This window comes from Hippopotamus amphibius, chromosome 11, assembly GCF_030028045.1.
Source record: "Hippopotamus amphibius kiboko isolate mHipAmp2 chromosome 11, mHipAmp2.hap2, whole genome shotgun sequence".
Taxonomy (NCBI): Eukaryota; Metazoa; Chordata; class Mammalia; order Artiodactyla; family Hippopotamidae; genus Hippopotamus; species Hippopotamus amphibius.
In genome coordinates, this window is record NC_080196.1 from 51,775,054 (window position 1) to 51,793,228 (window position 18,175).

General features: G+C 36.5%; 1 protein-coding gene across 2 annotated transcripts in view; it reads right to left on the reverse strand.

The window, feature by feature from the left end:
* The window catches only part of ZCWPW2 (zinc finger CW-type and PWWP domain containing 2), a 150,755-nt gene that overhangs the window by 38,348 nt on the left and 94,232 nt on the right, over nt 1-18,175 (reverse strand). For both annotated transcript variants that reach the window (XM_057698074.1, XM_057698075.1), the window contains one exon: nt 17,758-17,872. In XM_057698074.1, the coding sequence (XP_057554057.1) occupies nt 17,758-17,872 (115 nt within the window). The remainder of the gene's footprint in view (nt 1-17,757; nt 17,873-18,175) is intronic.

An 18,175-nucleotide genomic window follows, 5' to 3' on the forward strand; every position in this document is an offset into this window, starting at 1 on the left:
GTTATGCCTCATGACCCATAACAGATGTTAAAATTTTTTATTTATAACCATATTAGAGAGGAGTACAAATATTAATATAAATTAATGGCTTCTCGTCTTCAAATAATTTTTCTAAAGCTTGTCTATTCACGGCCTCAGAAAAAAAACTGTCAGTATGTGCTTCTTTAAACGTGACAGCTGAGAGCATTTTCTTAAAAACAAAAAGGATAGTCCAGTTTCCTGTCTGACATGTAAGGAGCTTAGAAGTCACCACTCAGTCCTAACAACAAGTAAAAAGATGAACAGACTGAAAATCAATAACTCTCCTTAGATCCCTCTGGGAATGAATTCACAGGGCAAACCACTGCCTCCAAATTTGGAGAGACAAATTGCTTACTGGCAAATACAAAGAACCACAATTTACCGGAAGAGAAACCTCTGCAGGAACCGATGCCAGGGGAGGGAAATATGAACTGAAATCAATGACATGCTGGAGGTTCCGTGTGCACAAGTCTGAGAGAGAAAAATGCCAGGGAGACCCCGTCCTGGGGGAGGAAGACATACTTTGGTGAACTAACCTCCAGGAGCTCTTCCAGGTTCTCACAGTGCCACCTGGGAAAATAATTCCCTGTGCTTCAGGCAGTGGGAGGAAAAAAGTTACCACTATGAAATATGCCAGAGCATGCAATGCTTCTCACAAGACCTGCCCTCAAGACAAGCTATTTTACCAGATCCTAACCTACGAGGGTTTTTCAGAGCCTAACCAACCTGGGGGAAGGGAAATGCCCAACTCCAGCCTGCGGTAACCTTCCATGTGAGGGAAGGGAATATTCAATTCTAGCCCCCTTTAGCCATCATGGACCACCTAAGTGGTGAAAAAAAATGAGAAGCACTCATGAAACTCAAAGCCCAGGACTGAGAACTACACAGGACTACAGTATGCCTCTCCTACCCTACATACCTTACCACTGCATTAGTAAAGACCTCTTTACCACAGTTGCTTTTACCTAGCACATCATGTTTACCTTCCCACAAAAAATTACAAAGGCATACCAAAAGGCAAATCACAGTCTGAAGTCACAGAACAAGTGCTGGAAGCAGACCCAGATATGGCAGAGGTGTTGGAATTATCAGATTGTGAATTTAAAGCAACTACAATGAATATACTAAGGGCTCTAATGTTAAAAGTAGACAATACGCAAGAACAGATGGGCAAGGTAAACAGAGATACAGAAATTCTAAGAAATAATAAAGAAATACTAGACATCAAAACACTGTAACAGAAATGAAGAATGCCTTTGATGGGCTCAGAAGTAGACTGGACACAGCTGAGGAAAGACTCTCTAACCTTGAGGATACATCAATGGAAACTCCTACAACTGATAAAGCAAAGAGAAAAAACACTGAAAAAAAAACTGAACAGAATACCCAAGATCTATGGGGCAACTACAAAAGTGTAACACACGTGTAATGGGAATACCAGAAGGAAAAGAGAGAAAGGGACAGAAGAAATATCTGAATTAGTAACAACTGACAATTTCCCAAAATTAATGTCAGACACCAAATCATAGCCCCAGGAAGCTCAGAGAATACCAAGCAGGATTAATGCCAGTAAAAACTATACTTAGGTGTGTCCTATTTAAACTGCAGAAAATCAAAAATGAAGAAAAATTCTTGAAAGAAGCCAGAGGGGGGAAATTCTTATCTTTACTCCTTACCTATAAATGAGGAAAGATAAAAATTTCATCCAATTCACCTCAGAAACCATACAAACAAGAGGAGAGTGGAGTGAAATATTTAAAGCATTGAGACAAACCTCCACAAAATTAAAATTCTGTACCCTGTAAAGTTATTCTTCAAAAGTAAAGGAATATACAAATTGTGAAACAAAGAAAAATTGAGGGAATTTGCTGCCAGAAGTCCTATCTTACAAGAAATGTTAAGAGAGATAGAAAATGATATAAACCAGAAACCTGGTTCTACATAAAGGAAGAGCATCAGAGAATGACTAAGTAAAGGTAAAACTTTTATTTTTCTCATTCTTAATGTATTTAACAGAGAATGGTTTGTTCAAAATGATAGCAACAATATATTCAATTATGTATTTTGTGTGTGTGTGTGTGTAATGAATGACAGCAATGATACAAAGGAAAGAAGAGGAATCAGGAAATTTTTGTTAATGTATGGTACATGAATTACTTATGAAGTTATAAAGTGTTCTTTGAAAGTGGACTTGGACAACTGTAAATGAATCTTGCAAACTGTAAGGAAGCCACTAAAAAATTAGAAAGGAAGTATAATTGGTATGCCAAGAAAGGAGAGAAAACAGAATTATATGTAGTGCTCAATTAACACTACAAAAGGCAAAACAGACTATAGACTACTTCATTCAGCAACAGCAGATCACAGCCTTCTCAAGCTCACTTGCAACATTCACCATGACAGACTACATTCTGGACCATAAAATATACCTTAGAAAATTAAAAAAATAAATTTCATACAATAGTCTGCTCTCAGATCACAATGGAATAAAAGTAGAAATCAAAAACAGAAGGCTAATTGGAAGATCCCCAAATACTTGGAGCTTTAACAACACCTTTCTAATAACATGAGTCATAAAAATTTCAAAATATATTTTAAAATATTTTGAATGAAATGGAAAAAAATGTGGCTTATCAAAATTTGTGAGATGCAGTGCAAGCAGTGTTTAGAGGGGAATTTATAGTATTGAATGCATATATTATGAAAGAACATAGATCTAAAATCAATATGCCAAGCTTCCACCTTAGGAAGCTAGAAAAAGAAGAGCAAGTTAAATTAAAGTAAACACACGAAGTGAGAGAGTAGCATAGACATATTTACACTACCAACTGTAAAATAGATAGCTAGTGGGAAGTTGCTGTATAACAAAAGGAGATCAACTTGATGATGGGAGATGCCTTAGAGGGCCAGGACAGGAAGGCGGGGAGGGAGTCACGGGAGGGAGGGGATATGGGGATATATGTATAAATACAGCTGATTCACTTTGGTATACCTCAAAAACTGGTACAAGAGTGTAAAGCAAATATATTCCAATAAAGAGCTTTTAAAAAAATATAAAAATAAAGTAAACACAAGAGAAGAAATAAAAATTAGAGGAGAAATCAATAAAACTGGAAACAGGAACTCAATAAAGAATATTAATAAAATCAAAAGCTGTTTCTTTGAAAAACTGATAAAAATCAATAAGTCTCTAGCCAGGTTAACTAAGAAAAAAAAAGAGAAAACATAAGCATTAATGTCAAAAATGAAAGAGAGGTCATCACTGCAGATCCCATGGACTTTAAAAGGACAGTAAATAGATGTTATGAATACCTCCATGACCACAAATTTGATAACCTAGGTGAAATGGACAAATTCCTTGAAAAACACAATCTGCCAAAAGTCACATAGGAGAAACAGACAATCTGAAGAGGACTATATCTATTTAAAAATTGAACCAATATTATAAACCTCCAAAACAGAAAGCATCAAGCCCAGGTGGATTCACTGGTGAATTCTACCAAACATTTAAGGAAGAAATTATACCCATTCTCTATAAAGTCTTTCAGAAGATAGAAGCAAAGAGTATACTTCCTAATTCATTCAATGAAGCCAGTATTACCTGAAACACTTAAACCAAATAAAGACTTTACAAGAAAACTACAGAGAAATCAATATTCCTCATGAACACAGATGCAAAAATCCTCAATAAAATATTAGTAAATCAAATCCACCAATGTATAAAAAGAATTATACACCACAATCAAGTGGGATTTATTCCAGGTGTACAAGGCTGGTTCCACATTCAAAATCAATTAATGTAATCCATGACATCAATAGGCTAAAGAAGAAAAGTCACATGATCATATCAATAGAAGCAGATAAAACTCTTGACAAAATCCAACACCCATTCATGATAAAAACTGACAGCAAACTAGGAATAGAGGGAAACTTCCTCAATCTGAGGAGAATTTACAAAAAACCTACAGCTAATGTCATCCTTCATGGTGAGAAATGCAAAGCTTTCCCACTAAGATTAGGGGCAAGCTTCTTTCTCACCACTCTTTTCAATATTGTACTGGAACTCCTAGCTAATGCAATAGGACAATAAAAGAAAATAAAAGATACAAATTGAGAAAAAATAAATAAAACTATCTTTGTTTGCAGATGACACGATCATCTAAATAGAAAATCTGAAAGAATCAAAGAAAATATTCCTGGAAAAAATAAGTGATTAGAGCAAAGTTGCAGGATACAAGGTTAATATCAACACAAAAGTCAACTGTTTTCCTATTTACCAGCAATGAAATTTGAAATTGAAAACACATTACCACTTATGTAGACACCCCTCAAAATGAAATACTTGGCCATAAATCTAACAAAATATGGACAAGATCTATACCAAGGAAGCTATAAAACTGATGAAAGAAATCAAAGAAGATCTGAATAAATGGAGAGATATTCCACGTTCGTGGATAGGAAAACTCAATATTGTCAGGATCTCTGTTTTTCCAAGCTTGTTCTATAGATTCAATGCAATCACAATCAAAATCTCAACAAGTTATTTTGTGGATATCAAGCTGATTCTAAAGTTTATTTATAGAGAGAAAGACAGAATAGCCAATGCAATATTGAAGAAGGGCAAAGTTGGAGAACTGATCCTATCTGACTTCAAGACATACTAAAAAGCTACAATAATCAAGACTTTATAATATTGGGAAAAGGATAAAAATAGACCAATGGAACAGAATAGAGAGCCCAGAAATAGACCCAACAAATACAGACAACTGATCTTTGACAAAGGAGCAAAGACAATATAATGGAGAAAAGCTAATGTTTTCAAAAATGATGTTGGAACAACTAAATATCCACATCTCCCTCTGTCACACACACACACACACACACACACACAAAGAATCTAGACACAGACCATACATCTTTCACAAAAATTAACTCAAAATAGACCACACATCTAAATGTAAAATCCAAAATTATAAAACTGCTAGAGAGTAACATAGGAGAAAATCTACATGATTTGGGGTATGCTGGTAACTTCTTAGATATAATACCAAAGGAAAAATGCATGAAAGAAATAGCTGATAAGCTGGGGTTCATTAAAATTTAAAACTTCTACTCAACAAAGAGCACTCCCAAGAGAATGAGAAGACAATCCACAGAGTGAGAGAAAATATTTACAAGAGGCATATTTGATAAAGGACTGTTATTCAAAATATACAAAGAATCTTAAAACTCAACAATAAGAAAATGAACAATTGGATTACAAAATGAACAATAAACTCACAACTCACAAAAGAACATTCAAAGATGGTAAATATGTATATGAAAGGATGTTCATCATCATATGTCATTAGAGAATTGTAATTAAAACAATAGGATACCTCTACACACCTATTAGAATGGCCTCACCAAGGATGTGGAGCAATGTAAGTTCTCATTTATTGCTAGTGGGAATGCAAAATGGTACAGCCACCTTGGAAGACACTTTGACAATTTCTTACAACACTAAACATACTCTGACTGTGTAATCCAGCACTCTCTAGTATTTACTCGAATTAGCTGAAAACATGCCCACACAAAATCCTGCACACAGATGTTTACAGCAGCTTTATTCATAATAGCCAAAACTTGGAATTAACCAGGATGTCCTTCAGTGGGTGAATGGGTTAATAAACTGTGGTACATACAAACAATGGAATATAATTCAGTGCTTTAAAAAGAGCTATAAAGACATGGGGAAACATAAATGCATATGACTAAGTGAAAGAAGACAATTTGAAAAGGCTACATACCATATGATTCCAACTATATTACATTCTGGAAAAGGCAAAACTATGGTGACAGTAAAAAGAACAGTAGAGGAGTCAAGATGGTGGAATAGGAGGACACAGAATTTGTTGCTCCTCACAAGTACATCAAAAATACATCTACAAACAGAACAATTCTTATAGAGCACCTACCGAACATGAGCTGAAGACTTCAGACATCTAAAAGGACAAGAAAAATCCCTTTACAACTGGGTAGGATGAAAGAAAGAAGAAAAAAAGAAAAGAGGAATGAAAAAATGGACCAGCAATGTTGGCAGGAAGCTGAAGATGAGGGGAGGAGCCCGCACACCCAGGAAAACTCCCTCACAGTGGGGAAATCAGCTGGGATAGAGAAAGAACTTCGGGAGATCAAAGGGGAACACAGCAGACGGTCTGCACAAGGCAGGAAAAAGTAAGAACTGCACATATGGTCTACACCACAGCTCTGCACATTTCAGCCTGAGTCATGAGTCACCTGTTGTGAAGTGGGGCTGGGTGCTGGAAAGTGGGCTTTGGAGCATCGACCCAGGTAGGGGACAGCTGTTGGCCAGAAGGGTCAGGAGTAAGGAGCTCCACAAACACGAAAGTCTTTAGAAAAAGCCTGGGACACTACAGAGGTAAGGTGTCACTGCTGAGTAGTGCACAAGGGGCAGAGCCACCGTTACAACACCCTTCCCTACCCACTGGTCTCTGGGGGCACTGGGAGAGGCTCTCATCTGATCAGGCCTGCCTGCCCCTTGGGCTGGGGTCTCCCCTGCCAGTGTGGAATCCAGGGGCCTGAGGGCTGCGCACCCCAAAGCCTCCTTGGGAATCAGCCCTGGGTGCCCCTGCCTGGGACAAGAGTCTGCCGATGCTGGCAGGGGCTGAGTGCTAAAGCATGGGGATGGGAGAACAGATCTGGGGAGAGGGGCACTGTTGGCTGTTGTGGATACAGCAGAGGGGACAGGAGTGAGGGGATGCACAGACGGGAACGCCCCTAGAAGAAGTGTGGTCTGCTCAGAAAGCAAGGCACCATTGTTGAGTGTGGGCACCATTGTTGAGAGTGTGCAGGGAGTGGGGTCACCATCACCCCCACATGTCAGCACCTGCCTTCATGGGCACTTGGAGAGACATCCACCAGAGCAAGCACACCACACTGTTGAAATTGCCTGCTGGTCCCCACTGCCACAGGCAACTCATGCACACCCCGCCGTACCCCTCCCCTGGCCTGAGTGAGTAAGTGTGCCCTGAGCAGCTGCTGCTTTCACTCCCTCTTGCCTGGGCAAGGAACAGATACATGAGGGTGGTGCACATGAAGAGGTGGGGTCAAAACCAAAGCTGAGCTGTAGGGGCAGTATGACTAAGGAAGAGGAATGGAAATTCTTACATGCAGCTGCACAAGCCACAGACTGAATCCCCGAGAATGGCCTGGTAAATCCTGTGTCTGTGGAATACCTGAATAGAAAATGAGTGTTCCCACAATTGAGACTGATCTAGCCTTTGCAGCAGTGAACTCTGGGGGCAAGTACATGTGGGAATTGGGCCAGGTCAGAGTCTGAGCTGTTCTGAGCTGGCCCCACAGTGTACACAGCAGGTCCAGAGACCTACATACAGGTATTAGAAGGCCTCCTAGGGAGGTGGGTGTTGGCTCTGGCTTGCTTTGAGAGCAAGAACACTGACAGAGGAGGCCCCAGGAAAATATTATTACTATTATTCTTTTTTTGTTTGTTTCATTTTATTTAGTTGTTGGTATTATTGCTTTTATTATTTTTTATCCTTTATTTTAATTATTTTTTTAATATGTGTTTTTAATTTTTCTATTTTTACTTTTTGTTGTTTTGTGGGTTTTTTCTTGCTTCTGTTCTTTGTTTCTTATATTTTTTTCTTTTTTTATTGTTTTTATGTGTTTATGTTTTCTTTGCATTTTTGTTGTTGGTTGCTTTCTGTTTTTATTTTTCATTTTTTGCTTTTCTTCGTTTAGTCCTTATTGACTTTTAATTTTTTAATTTGTTTGCTCTTGTTTTATTTATTTATTTATTTATTTATTTTGTGTGTGTGTGTGTGTGTGTTGTGTTGTTACTGCTGCTGTTTGTTTGCTGTTTCTGCTGTTTGTCTTGGGTTTTGTTTATTCCCTTCCCTTCCCTTCCTTTCCCTTCCCTTCCTTTCCCTTCTCTTTCTTTTTTTCTCTGGCTGGACTGTGAGGCTTGTGGGCTCTTGGTTCCCCAGCCAGGGGTCGAGCCTGGGGCTCTGGTGTAGGAGCACCATGTCTAGGATGTTGGACCACCAGAGAATTGATGGGCTCAGGGAATATTCATGGGTGTGTGACTTCCATAGGTATCCATCTCAACACCAAGACTCGGCCGTACACAACTGCCTGCAGGCTCCAAGGCTGGACACCTCATGCCAAATTACCAGCAAGACAGGAACACAGCACCACTCATTAGCAGGCAGGCTGCCTAAAGTCACACTAAGCTCATAGACACAACAAAACACACTACCTGATGTGGTGCTGCCCTTCAGAGGGAAAAGACTCAGCTCCACCCATCAGAGCACAAGCATCAGTCCCTCCCACCAGGAAGCCTACACAAGCCCCTCAGTCAACAAGGGGCAGACAATAGAAGCAAGAGGAACTATGACCTTGCAGCCTGCAGAAAGAAGACCATAAACAGAGTACGTTAGACAAAATGAGATTACAGAGAAATATGTTGCAGACAAAGGAGCAAGGTAAAATCACAGAAGACCAAATAAATGAAGAGGAAATAGGCAATCTACCTGAAAAATAATTCAGAGTAATGACAGTAAAGATGATCCAAGATCTCGGAAATAGAATGGAGGAGGCATGGATGGAGAAGATACAAGAAATGTTTAACAAGGACTTAGAAGAAGTAAAGAATGAACAATCAGTGATGAACAACAAAATAACTAAAATGAAAAATACACTAGAAGGAATCAATAGCAGAATAACTGAGGCAGAAGAACAGATAAGTGAGCTGGAAGACAGAATGGTGGAAATAACTGCTGAAGAGCAGAATAAAGGAAATAAATGAAAAGAAATGAGGACAGTCTCAGAGACCTCTTGGACAACATTAAATGTACCAATATTCAAATTATAGGGATCTCAGAAGACAAAGAGAAAGGGAAAGGGACTGAGAAAATATTTGAAGAGATTATATTAAAAAAATTCCCTACATGGGAAAGGAATAGTCAATCAAATCCAGGAAGCACAGAGAGACCCATACAGGATAAACCCAAGGAGAAACATGACAAGACACATATTAATCAAACAAATAAAAATTAAAAACAAAGAAAAAATATTAAAAGTAGCAATAGAAAAGCAACAAATAACATATAAGGGAAAACCCATAAGGATAACAGCTGATTTTTCAGCAGAAATTCTGCAGGCCAGAATGGAGTGGCAGGACATATTTAAAGAGGTGAAAGGGAAAAACCTTCAACCAAGATTATAACAAGGATATCATTCAGATTCAAAGGAGAAATCAAAAGCTCTATAAACAAGCAAAAGCTAAGGGAACTCAGCACCCCAAACCAGCTTTATAACAAATGCTAAAGGAACTTTTCTAGGTGGACAACACAGGAGAAGAAGAAGACCTACAAGAACAAACCCAAAACAGTTAAGAAAATGGTAATAGGAACATACATATTCATAATCACCTTATATGTAAATGGATTAAATGCTCCAACCAAAAGACACAGACTAGCTGAATGGATGCAAAAACAAGACCCATATAAACACTGTCTACAAGACACCCATTTCAGACCGAGGGACACATACAGACTGAAAGTGAGGGGATGGAAAAAGATACTGTATGCAAATGGGAATCAAAAGAAAGCTGGAGTAGCAATACTCATTTCAGATAAAATACACTTTAAAATAAAGAATGTTGCAAGAGACAAGAAGGGACACTACATAATGATCAAGGAATCAATACAAGAAGAGAATATAACAATTATAAATACATATACATCCAACATGGGAGTACCTCAACACATAAGGCTAACAACTATAAAAGAGGAAATCGACAGTAACACAATAATAGTGGGGGACATTAACATTCCGCTTACACCAATGGACAGATCATCCAGAAAGAAAGTAAATATGGAAACACAAGCTTTAAATGACACAAAAGACCAAATAGAATTAATTGATATTATAGGATATTCCACCTGAAAGCAGAAGAATATACTTTCTTCTCGAGTGCTCATGGAACATTCTCCAGGATAGATGGACATCATGAGTCACAAATTAAGCCTCAGTTAACTTAAGAAAGTTGAAATTGTATCAAGCATCTTTTCCAACCAAAATGCTATGATTTGGAAATCAATTACAGGATCAAGACAGTATGGTACTGGTATAAAAACAGAAATATAGATCAATGGCACAGGATAGAAAGCCCAGAGATAAACTATAGTCAACTAATCTATGACAAAGGAGGCAAGGATATACAATGGAGAAAAGGCAGCCTCTTCAATAAGTGGTGCTGGGGAAACTGGAAAGCTACATGCAAAAGAATGAAATTAGAACACTCCCTAACACCATACACAAAAATAAACTCCAAATGGATTAAAGACCTAAATGTAAGGCCAGACACTATAAAACTCCTAGAGGAAAACATAGGAAGAACACTCTCTGACATAAATCACAGCAAGATCTTTTTTGATCCACCACCTAGAGTAATGAAATAAAAACAAAAATTAATAAGTGGGACCTAATGAAACTTCAAAGCTTCTGCACAGCAAAGGAAACTATAAGCAAGATGAAAAGACAACCCTCAGAATAGGAGAAAATATTTGCAAATGAATCAACAGACAAAGGATTAATGTCTAAAATATATAAACAGTTCATCCAGCTCAATATCAAAAAAAACAAACAACCCAATCAAAAAATGGGCAGAAGACCTAAACAGCCATTTCTCCAAAGAAGACATATGGATGGCCAAGAGGCACATGAAAAGCTGCTCAACATCACTAATTATTAGAGAAATGCAAATCAAAATGACAATGAGGTATCACCTCACACCAGTTAGAATGGGCATCATCAGAAAATCTACAAACAGTAAATGCTGGAGAGGGTGTGGAGAAAAGGGAATGCTCTTGCACTGTTGGTGGGAATGTAAATTGATGCAGCCACTATGGAGAACAGTATGGAGGTTCCTTGAAAAACTAAAAATAGAGTTACCATATGACTCAGCAATCCCACTACTGGGCATATACCCAGAGAACACCCTAATTCAAAAAGACACATGCACTCCAGAGTTCATTGCAGCACTATTACACTAGCCAGGACATGGAAGCAATCTAAACGTCCATCAACAGATGAAGGGATAAAGAAGGTGTGGTACATATATACAATGGAATATTACTCAGCTGTAAAAAGCAATGAAACTGGGACATTTGTAGAGGCATGGATGGACCTAGAGACTGTCATACAGAGTGAAGTGAGTCAGAAAGAGAAAAACAAATATCATATATTAGCACTTATATGTGAAATATTGAAAAATGGTACAGATCAACCAGTTTGCAAGGCAGAAACAGAGACACAGATGTAGAGAACAAACATATGGACACCAAGTGGGGAAAGCGGGGAGGGTTGGGGGAGAATGAATTGGGAGATTGGGATTGCCATACATACATTACTAATAAGAAAAAAAAACCAAATTGTACACTCTAAATATATGCAGTTTATTGTCTGTTAACTGTATCTCAATGAAAGTTCTTAAAAAAATATTTATGTTGGCCAACAACAATGACAACAACAAAAAAATAGAAATCAATTACAGGAAAAAAAAAACCTGTAAAAAATACAAACACATGGAGGCTAAAGAATACACTACTAAATAACCAACAGATCACTGAAGAAATCAAGCAGGAAATAAAAAAAACCTAAAAACAAATGACTATGAAAACACAATGACCCAAAACCTATAGATGCAGCAAAAGCAGTTCTAAGAGGGAAGTTTATAACAATATAATCCTACCTCAAAAAATAAGAACAATCTCAAATAACAACCTAATCTTACACCTAAAGCAACTAGAGAAAGAACAATCAAAACCCAAAGTTAGTATAAGGAAAGAAATCATAAAGATCAGAGCAGAAATAAATGAAATAGAAACAAAGAAAACAACAGCAATGATAAATAAAACTATAAGCTAATTCTTTGAGAAGATAAACAAAATTGATACACCCTTAGCCAGACTCATCAAGAAAAAAAGGGAGAGGACTGAAATCAATAAAATTAGAAGTAAAAAAGGAGAAGTTTCAACTGACACCACAGAAAAACAAAGGATCATAAGAGACTACTACAAGCAACTATATGCCAATAAAATGGATAACCTGGAAGAAATGGAAAATTCTTAGAAAAGTACAATCTTCCAAGGCTGAACCAGGAAGAAATAGAAAATATGAACTGATCAATCACAAGTAATGAAATTGAAACTGTGATTAAAACTCTTCCAAGAAACAAAAATCCAGGGTCAGGTGGCTTCAGAGATGACTTCCATCAAACACTTACAGAAGAGCTAACACCTATCCTTCTCAAACTCTTCCAAAAATTGCAGAGAGTGGAACATTCCCAAACTCATTCTACAAGGTCACCATTGCCCTGATACCAAAACCTGACAAAGATATCACACAAAAAAACAAAATTACAGGCCAATATCATTGATGAATATAGACACAAAAATCCTCAACAAAATACTAGCAAAGCTAATCCAACAACACATTAAAAGGGTCATACACCATTATCAAGTGGGATTTATCCCAGTAATGCAGGATTCTTCAATACACACAAATCAATCAGTGTGATACACCATGTTAACAAATTGAAGGGAAAAAACCATATGATCATCTCAATAGACACAGAAAAGGCTTTTGACAAAATTCAATACCTGTTTATGATAAAAACTCTCCAGAAAGTGGGCACAGAGGGAACCTACCTCAACATAATAAAGGCCATATATGACAAACCCACAGCAAACATTATTCTCAATGGTGAAAACCTGAAAGCATTTCCTCTAAGATTAGGAACAAGACAAGGGTGCCCACTCTCACCACTATTATTCACATAGTCTTGGAAGTCCTAGCCACAGCAATCAGAGAAGAAAAAGAAATAACACAAATCCAAACTGGAAAAGAAGTAAAACTGTCACTGTTTGCAGATGACATGATACTATATACTATACATAGAAAATCCTAAAGATGCCACCAGAAAACTACTACAGCTGATCAATGAATTTGGTAAAGTTGCGGGATACAAAATTAGCATAGAGAAATCTCTTGCATTCCTATACACTAACAACGAAAGATCAGAAAGAGAAATTAAGGAAATAATCCCATTCACCATTGCAACAAAAAGAATAAAACACCTAGGAATAAAACTACCTAAGGAGGAAAAAGACCCGTATGCAATATAAGATAGTGATGAAAGAAATCAAAGACAACACAAGCAAGTGGAGAGATATACCATGTTCTTGGATTAGAAGAATCAATATTGTGAAAATGACTATACTACCCAAAGCAATCTACAGATTTAATGCAACCCCTATCAAATTGCCAATGTCATTTTTCACAGAACTAGAACAGAAAATTTTACAATTTGCATGGAAACAGAAAAGACCACAAATTATCGATATTGTGAAAATGACTATACTACCCAAAGCAATCTACAGATTCTATGCAATTCGTATCAAATTGCCAATGGCATTTTTCACAGAACTAGAACAGAAAATTTTACAACTTGTATGGAAACACAAAAGATCCCGAACAGCCAAAGCAATCTTGAGAAAAAAAAATGGAGCTGGAGGAATCAGGCTCCCTGACTTCAGACCATACTACAAACTACAGTAATCAAGACAGTATGGTATGGGTGCAAAAACAGAAATATAGACCAATGGAACAGGATAGAAAGCCCAGAGATAAATTCATGCACCTATGGTCACCTTATCTTTGACAAAGGAGGCACGAATATACAATTGAGAAAAGACAGCCTCTTCAGTAAGTGGTGCTGGGAAAACTGGACAGCTACGTGTAAAAGAATGAAATCAGAACACTCCCTAACACCATACACAAAAATAAACTCAAAATGGATTAAAGACCTGAATGTATCTAGTGCCAAAGATCACTCATTGCTAATTTTGTTCTGTAAAGTTCATGTGAAATGTTATGGTGGGGACAGACTCTGTTCAGGGCCTTGTCTCTAGGAAGATTTTTGTCAGTTCTAAATACAGTTTAGAAGATTAAAAAAAAAAAAAGGCCAGACACTATAAAACTCTTGGAGGAAAACATAGGTAGAACACTCTTCGACATAAATTGTAGCAAGATCTTTTTTGACCCATCTCCTAGAGTAATGAAAGTAAAAACAAAAATAAACAAATGGGACCTAATTAAACCTAAAAGCTTCTTCACAGCAAAAGAAACCATAAACAAGATGAAAAGACAACCCTCAGAATGTGAGAAAATATTTGCAAATGAAGCAACTGACAAAGAATTAATCTCTAAAATATACAAGCAGCTAATGCAGTTCAGTATCAAAAAAACGACCAAATCAAAAAATTGGAGGAAGACCTAAATAGACATTTCTCCAAAGAAGACATACAGATGGCCAACAAACACATGAAAAGATGCTCAACAGCACAAATTACTAGAGAAATGCAAATCAAAACTACAAAGAGGTATCACCTCACGCTGATCAGAATGGCCATCATTAAAAACTCTACAAACAGTAAATGCTGGAGAGGGTGTGGAGAAAAGGGAATGCTCTTGCACTGTTGGTGGGAATGTAAATTGATACAACCACTATGGAGAACACTATGGAGGTTCCTTAAAAAACTAAAAAGAGAACTACCATAGGACCGAGCAAACCCACTCCTGGGTATATACCCAGAGAAAACCATAATTCAAAAAGACACACCACCCCAATGGTCATTGCAGCACTATTTACAATAGGTGGGATATGGAAGCAACCTAAATGTCCATCAACAGAGGAATGGATAAAGAAAATGTGGTATATATGTACAATGGAGTATTATACAGCCATAAAAAGGAATGAAACTGGGTCATTTATAGAGATGTGGATGGACCTAGAGACTGTCATACAGAATGAATTAAATCAGAAAGAGAAAAACAAATATCATATGTTAATGCATATATGTAGAATCTAGAAAAATGGTATAGATTATCTTAATTGCAAAGCAGAAATAGAGAACAAATGTTTGGATACCAAGTGGGAAGGTGGAGGTGTAGAAGGAATTGGAAGATTGAGATTGACACATGTACACTATTGATACTATGTATAAAATAGATAACTAAGGAGAACATGATTTTTAGTACAGGGAACTCTACTTAATGATCTGTGGTGACCTAAATGGGAAGGAAATCCAAAAAGAGGGGGGATATATGTATTTGTATAGCTGATTCATTTTGCTGTACAGTAGACACTAATACAACATTGTGGAGCAACTATACTGCAATAAAAATTAATTTGAAAAAAAAAAAGAACAGGCTGGGAGAGGAATGAATAGGTGGAACACAGAGGATTTTTAGATCAATGAAACAATTCTATATGATACTCAGTGGTAGATACATGTCACTGTATAGATTTGTCAAAACCCATAGAATGTCTAATACCAAGAGTGAACCTAATGTAAACTATGGACTTCCTGTGATAATGCTGTGTCAATGTTAGTCCATAGAGTAACAAATGAACCACTGTGCTGCAGTATGTTGACTGTGGGTAACGTGTGTGTGTAGATCCGGGGTATATGGGAACTCTGTACTTTCTGCTTAATTTTGTTATGAACCTAAAAGTTCTAAAAAAGAAGTGTATAAAAAAAACCAAATAATTCTGAGAAAAAAAGTAGGCATAAGGACATCTACTCTAAAACATAGAATACATAAAAAATATTCATCCTACAAATAATACAAATTCCTAAGGCTAAATTACAAAGAGACTATGTGAGTAATACTCTATTCATTTAAAAAGTACAATTGAAAATAAAAAAATAATGAATTTCCTATATAAGAAAAAACTGTCTATACCCAACAGAAGAATCACTGATTTGGAGTAAGAGTTAACACAACAAAAACATGGTAACCAAATCATGTGTACAGGACATGGAACTGTGTTATACTATGACTGGGTTGGTCTATATTTACATATCATTGACTGACCCTGCAGATTTCAACAGTGAAACAGTTGCACCAAACATAATAGTGGGCCAATTTCTGCAGGGTAGGAAGACTTCAGGCCAAAAAAATTAGTAGTAATTATTTCTAGGTTGGAAGAATAAAAGTTGCTGGAATGAAATAAATGGTTTGCCTCTAAGCAGCTAACCTTTTGTAAAATATATGAATAATGGTTAATTACCTCTCAAACCTACTTTGAATACAGTAAGAAGCTGCATACATCTTAGAATCCGCCCTGGAAGCTTAGCAGGCATAGGACTAAATTGTCTATTTTGGAGACAGTGAAGAGTGAGCGTGGTGTGAGTGACGCCGGTGATGGCAAAGACTGAGCTCTTGGAAGTCTGCTTGTGCCCGTCAGTTTGGGCTACTACAGACACAAAATGAGAGTCCTTAGGCATATGGTCTCTATAATCAGGCTGAATTACACAATTACACAAAAATCATCAGACTTTCAGCAAGAAAATGGTCTGTTGCTGCAAAACTAATCAGAAATAACCCTGCTCCAGAGTCTCTGGACAAGTAAGAATGCGAAAGGACCCAGACAGAAGCACCCTGGCACACATGACAAGGCAACGGCGTAGTTCCATAACTTATTGAGAGAGCAGGTTACTGCTAGTGTGAAATGGCTGTAATATAACTTTCAAAAGTAACAGACTATATTACTTCAAAATATTCATGTTTTAAAAAAATAAATATTTCAAAGTTTATTCTGGTTAAATAAGAGAAATATATAGCCAATGCAAAGCATAAAATTGTATTTGTGACAAAGTGAGCTCAACCTTTCTTGTTAATAGAGACATTATATTTTCAGCACAAGGAATAAAATCACATTTGTGGTAATAAATGTCTTTTGACCAGAGTACTTTGTTTGTCATTCTTTTTCCACTCTTTTCAAACCTACTTATATGCTTTAAAATCTAAACTTAGGTGGCTAGGTTAATATTTAAACTTTTTCTCAAATAAAATGTTTTTATATATGTTTTAAATATATATATATTAAACTTTTCCACAGGAGAAAAAAATGTCACTCTTACTTGAAAATTCAGTTAGCGCCAAAGACCAGATCCTTCCATAGAACAATCTGCTTTAGAACTTAAAGTGGATATGACTTCACTAAGCAGAAAAAATTTTAAATGTTTGTTTATTGAAAAGTCATTTCCATGTAACTATCATATTCTTTCTAGAGTTAAAAATGTCTTCTGCCTGCTATATATCTTATGATAAATTCATTAAAAAAGCTATCCATAAACTGTAATGTTTATGATTCAAGAGAACTTTCTTTGAAAATAACTTAAAATATATTTTTCACCTAATTAAAAAAGTTGAAGATTATTTTTTCTCTGCCTTGAATTTCTTTAAAAGTAAACCATTTTGAAAAATACTTTGTTCTGAAATAATATAGCATATCCAACTAAAAGTTTCACTCCAGGAATATATTTTAAACCCATGGCTTCTAATTTTGAAATACAGGCTTTGAAATACACAACAGGACCTATGTAGGAAGACTAAGAACAAAGACAACGGAGTGTTAATTAAAACACATTTAAATAGCATGTTTAGTCACGGAAAATAGTTTCAGAGGGCAAAAATGCATACTATTAACCCATATAAGAATGATTTTTCATTGGACTAAGATGTACTATTTTCCTATGAAAAGGAGAGAGAGATTTTTAAATGTGCAAACACATTTTGGAAAGCATGCACCTGAAAAAATCCTTATTTTGAGGTGATAACAATAAAAAACACATGTACCCAGTTTTGATAGGCAGCACCTTTCCAGTCTTTGCTCATGAGAGGATCCATAGAGGAGGTATGCTTCTTGTAGTGCACTTTTATACCACTTCTTTTTCTTCTTACATTTTCCTGGCTATAGAAAGACAGAAAAATAATAAGATTCATTTTTAAGTATGTAGTTTTAACATCCACCTGGTTTAGTGGCTGAACTGTAACTAAATCTAAGCATTGTACAATATATCACTTAGACTTTGGTAGCTGATTATTACTTTATTAGTGTTTCAGAATATAGCAAAGTTGTGGAAATTTTGCACATTAATAGCCAAAAGGATCAGATTCTTAATTCACGAAGATATTTTAATATAATTGATCTCAAACTTAGAAAGTTACAAAAAGTTAAGACCATCAACATAACAAAGTAGTGAATACTAATACA